Source organism: Lathyrus oleraceus, chromosome 3 (genome assembly GCF_024323335.1).
Source record: "Lathyrus oleraceus cultivar Zhongwan6 chromosome 3, CAAS_Psat_ZW6_1.0, whole genome shotgun sequence".
NCBI lineage: Eukaryota > Viridiplantae > Streptophyta > Magnoliopsida > Fabales > Fabaceae > Lathyrus > Lathyrus oleraceus.
In genome coordinates, this window is record NC_066581.1 from 275,965,661 (window position 1) to 275,971,226 (window position 5,566).

A 5,566-nucleotide genomic window follows, 5' to 3' on the forward strand; every position below is an offset into this window, starting at 1 on the left:
AAGCTTCAATGATTTCAATAGCATCTGTCTTGAAGTAGTGGTTCCTGCTTAAGCCCTTGTTTCTAATGCAAACTAACTAACAAACCTTGAATCCTGACTGATTGATAAGTCCACATTAATCATAGACACCTTCCGTGATACTAGGATAGGACTATGGAACACTTCAGAACCACCAACTTTCCCCTTTCATTAAACTTTTACGAGGCATTTTCAAACTATAACAAATTTGGTCAAATTGTTTTCAAGGGTCCTTTTGTCAAGAAACCAAACTAGAGGATAACCATGTCCTATTGTTTTCAATCAATTTAATTTGTTAATCCTTTTGCCAATTTAAAATTGAATTTCACCGCACATTACTTCCTCCATAATTAAAAAAAAAACATCATACTTAACACTTTCATATAAATTAAGAATATATGATAAATGAACTAGAAAGAATAGCAATTCTCTCAAATTATTTTTATTGATAATTATCATTAATGCAATAGCAATTTTGGAAAAAATGTATAAGTATTTTGCTGTGTTTTTATTATATTGTGCAACAAGTAACTTTGAACTCTACAACAAACTTATTGTTATTGTTTCTCTTCTCTCTTTTTTAAACTACTATACAGCTAAACTAGGGGACTCACTTGACGCCGACGATTCCTCAAGAAACTCTGATCTCAACTTCATCAAAAGTCGTCCAAGATAATTCAAGCCTTCCCCTTCTCGACCGCCACCCCAAAAGAGATCATGCGGAGAAGCCTCAACTAGAACCGAACCAGCAGTTGAAACCAGCATAGAACTCAACCGCGGATATGTGGAGAATTTGCATTTCAGTGCCGAGTACATGACATCGATCTTCATGTTGTCCCAATCAGGTCTTATCTGCATGCACCATAAAATATAATGCTTCAAAGATTTAAACACACAGGACTTGTCATAAGTTTTTTTCATAAAGTCTCTTGAACGGTCTCAGAAGTGCATATGTCTATAAATAAGTCAATTCATACCAGATCAGGACGCTGTTTTTGCATTGACCTTCCTATTCTGGCAGCTTCTTCTGGACTTTTTGAAGATTTGATCATTTCTATACATTCCCGCGCAGCAGTATCATCCACTCCAACAAACTTGTGTGCCTTGGCATCGAATTAAATTTATAAGCAATGAAATAATACTGCAAATAAAAATAGATTCTATGCACGCAAAAAAGTACCTGGTAGTAATGCTCCACGCTCAACCAAGTCATGTTATCGCCATTTTCATCAGGCATTTGAATGGGATGAGGAGAGAAATTTGACAACGCACCATAAGGATCCCATGTTTTGTAGAAAAATATGATGCTGGATTCATAAGGTGAGACAGTAGGGTCAACAACAAAAGTTTCCTCTGGTGATGGGATTGGCGGTGCCATGTCTGGTATCGGTTGAAGAAATCCACTAACAAGCATGTCAGGCCCAACCTGGCATTGGTAATTTAGTCAACCATAAATGCATAGATTAAACATATTATTACTTGGAAGGGAAAAGCAAATAAATTTGGACTAACCTGCTCGTAGCAAACATCAATTAGATTTAAAGCCTGTGACATCTCAACCATCCCAAGATCGCCCACGGGAGATGGTGCATTCTTTCCACCAATTATTTTAGGAGCAACAAATGCATAAACCTGACGGACATAAAGATTTCTGTTATCCTAACATTTTATAAAATAAACTAAAACAAGATAAAGCCAATAAGCAAAACCCATTCTAAATGGAACTTGTCTCCTATAATAAGTACAAATGTACAATCGCCCAAACATTAAGACAGAAATGAAGAGGTAACCACCCCAAATCCAAGAAAGTATTCTTGTTATGTACTTTAATTTCTGATAGAATTTTCTTTTTCTGCCAATTAAAGAAATACTATCAAGTAAATCTCTCAACGATCTTCCCATACTCTTCGACAAACCTACTTCAATCCCCCGTTGATCCAAAGAATACTCTAACCGCCTTGAGATCCTCGTGAATTGGCCCTTTTGAGGATTCATGGTGACACCCTCTCATGAAATAAGGTGTCCTGAGTATTCAAACTTTCTTTTTCCAAAACTGCTTCTAATTGACAACATGATGAGACTGATGTAGGGTAGCCAGCACTGTCTTCAAGTGCTCTTAATGTTCTAGTCATGTCTTGGCATATACTAGTATGTCATAAAAAAAAAACATCTCTAGTACAGGCTTAAGTAGTTAGCGTCGCATCGTTGAATTCATCGCCCCATGGAAAGTTGCCGTGGCATTCGTTAACCCAATGGCATTACTTTGAACCCATAGGGTCCATGATATATCCTAAAGGCTGTTTTTGGATGTCTTCTTTGTTCATTCGTATTACTGTTTTTGTGGTAACTACTTTCAAGTCTATTTTTGAGAGAAAAAACTGCTCCCTGCAATTCACCCCGCAGCTCTTCTATTATCACAGGGATGGGATATTTGTCAAGTATTGCGGCCTTGTTTAAGACTTTATAATCTACACAAAAATTGGGCTGGAAAATGGACTCCAAATTGGGTTAAATCGTGGTTCATTTCTCTTTTTGGAGGGAAACATTTTGGACTAGCGAAAACCCCTTCAAAACAAATTAGTAATCCCCGCAACTGCTGCTGTTGCTTTTGATCTGATTCTTCACTCATGATAGGATACTGGATTTGGGCCTTAGCCCAATAGAAAGGCTTAATAGAGAATTGGTTATAACTGCTTATGTCAGAAGCGGGAAGGGTAGTTATATAAGGACACCGATAGATAGCAGGGGAGAATTCATTAGGTGTATTTTCGGTTAGAAACCTTTTGGGTTGGGCAGAGTGAGAATCATCTCTCATCTGAGGAGCACTTGGCTCTGGGATTATAGGCATTCCTCTCTGTAATAGTTTTCATTTCAATCAATAATACATTTTTTCATTTATCTGGAATGAGTTTGTATCAGCTCACTTGATCCTCATTCTTCCCTCCATCTGATTCAACATGGTAATTATAGTAGGGATGGTGACTCTACATCAGTAGTCAACTTCTTGACCCAAGGGCGCGAATCTTGGAGCTCCATTCGTCGATCTTGGTTGGGCTGATTTATCCCACTTCTACCGAGGGTTTAACAGTTTGTTTACAATTAACAGAAAGTGTTTTGCTGATGGCTAATGAGGTATTTAAGCACCTCGTTCTAACTAACTGATAACTTTCTAATTAACCCACTCCTACTGTTCGTTCCTTCTAGAATATACTTTCAATATTGGGCTTGGGCCCTTTAGGTTCCTAACATTACTAATTTCGGATTCTCTCTACCACCCTATTCCATTTTCTTTCCATTTCTATCATATTCCCTCGTTTTCTACACAATACAAATTCTTACAGCCACCCAATTTGAAAAGGTATATAAACATAATATTGCTGACAATTTTGGTGGATGATCAAAACACAGAAAAAACACTTGGTGAACAAGATCCGATCACCCCAAAAGTTTCTATGTGACCCTGCTGCTGCCTATCTAATAGCCTACAATCTAATACATAGCAGTAAATTAGTAAGAGCCACAGAAAAGTATTTTAACTATGCCGATAATAACAAATTGAACTTTCTTTAAACTTCTCCAACGGAAAATAAAAATGAAAAAGATAAATGAAACCTTGTGAATTACTCCAGATGATATAGCAGATGCAGCCAATGTTCCTCCGCACTCCCAGAAAACTGAAAGATAACCACGGTCGTGAAAATACTCCATAACATCTCGGGGATTTAATATGTCAAACTCGACTACTTCAACTCCTTTAGACGCAAGCAGCTTCTGGAAACTCTTCCTCGCACCCCTCTGAGTTACAACTATGGTAGAAACCTCAGTCATGTCCCATAGGTTTGCTTCATCTGGAAGATCGAGGGATTGAGACATTACAATACGCATTGGCATATGCCCACCTCCATGTCTCGCCGTCAGTCTTGGATCTGATTGAATTTAGAAGGAAAGAAGGTATCAAAAATCAAAGTTCAAGAAACTTATAGACAACAATGTTGATACTCACTGTCCCTTCTAACTGTATTTCCTCCCACAATTATCGCATCGCTTCTAGCTCGCAACTCAAAAACTAAATTTCTAGATTTCTTGCTGCTTATCCACCATGCATGACCAGTGCTAGCAGCAATTTTACCTGTTGCACCAAAAGGAAGGTAACGATACAAGACAACTCAGCCAACAGTCTAATGAAATTTCGAGATTCTACACTTAAAGCTTGTGCAAGAAAGAAGAATAACAAGAAAATGAACAGAATCCTCACCATCTAGGGTCATAGCATACTTGAGAACAGAAAAGGGAACACGTGACGAAGCTCTACAAATCAAAGGAGCATTAACAAGAAGACATTCTTTCTGAGCATCCTGTAAATAAACCAGAACACATCAATGCATATGTGTGATAAAAAGCTAAAGATCATCACTCCTCACTACATTACTAGTAATACACACACCTCTATAAGCTTACTAGTAAGATCCTCTCCAAGAAGATCAACTTGCAATCCTTGACTTCTGAGTGCCCTCACAGCATTGCCTCTAAAATGTTGCAAAGGGTGTCTCATTCCAATGACAACCCTTTTGACACCGCCCTAGTTTGGTTTCACAGACACGGTCAATTATCAACTACAAGTCTACAAACACAAACTGAAGTCAACAAACACACACACAAACAAAGTTCTACTTGTGAACAACAGTATTGTCAGTCACATTACTAGCCAGCACGAATTAGGAAAAAGACAGATGAATTGGAAGAACCTGAAGTAGAGCAGACACAGCAGTGCTGTCACCGTCACAGTCACCGGGTTCCATGTTCAGGTACGCGGTTGCGCCACGGCAGCTCTCGCCAGCGGAGGTGACGGCCTGAACTTCGGCCGGGCTAGTACCTTGCGCGTAGAGGTAGCCCTCACCGGCGACATCGCCGGAAGGGGTGGCGATGACGCAGCCGAAATTAGGATGAGGGGAAGTGAAGCCGGCGGATTTGTCGGCGAGGTGGGCGGCGCGTCGAATATATCCGGCGTCGAGCGCGTGGCTGTGAGAATCAACGGATGCTTTGCATTTGCAGATGATTGATGAGAATGAGAAGGAGTTGGCGATTGGAGTGAGACAGAACATCGCATAATCAACAACACCACACAGTCCACAACTGTGTCGTGTCTTGTTGTTCGGGGCGAGTTTGGTACATTGCTTGTTCTTTTTTACAAGAAAATTTATGTCATTTTTATTCCGGATCAAATCAAAAATTATACTAATAAACTAAAAATAATGTTTTATCTAGTAGGTGGAGAATTTAGTATTTTTGACTCAAATAATTTAATTTTTCAAAAAAAATCTTTAAAATAACTCACTTTTCATATTATTTCTCAGAGTACCTCATTTTGAAAAGATGACGTCAGATTAATTGACGTCTGCTCTTTAACTTAGAGAGGTGACGTCAATTGGATTGACTAGTGCACCTAGTGTTGTCAATCCAATTGACGCATGTGTGTTAAGTTATAAAGGAGACGCGAATTGGTCTAACACCTATGTGTATTTCGTGATTTTTTTTGAAAAATAATATA

General features: G+C 38.8%; 1 protein-coding gene across 1 annotated transcript; it reads right to left on the reverse strand.

Annotated features, from left to right (window-relative positions):
- Window positions 1–444: 444 nt before the first annotated feature.
- On the reverse strand, window positions 445–5,226 carry LOC127126970 (riboflavin biosynthesis protein PYRR, chloroplastic). Its single transcript, XM_051056042.1, has 9 exons — window positions 4,764–5,226; window positions 4,463–4,597; window positions 4,274–4,373; window positions 4,022–4,147; window positions 3,631–3,944; window positions 1,531–1,650; window positions 1,199–1,444; window positions 996–1,121; window positions 445–870 (listed from the first exon to the last, which is right to left on the reverse strand). The coding sequence occupies exons 1-9, from the start codon at window positions 5,118–5,120 to the stop codon at window positions 607–609; spliced, it is 1,788 nt and encodes a 595-aa protein (XP_050911999.1). The 5' UTR covers window positions 5,121–5,226; the 3' UTR covers window positions 445–606.
- Between the last annotated feature and the right edge of the window lie 340 nt (window positions 5,227–5,566).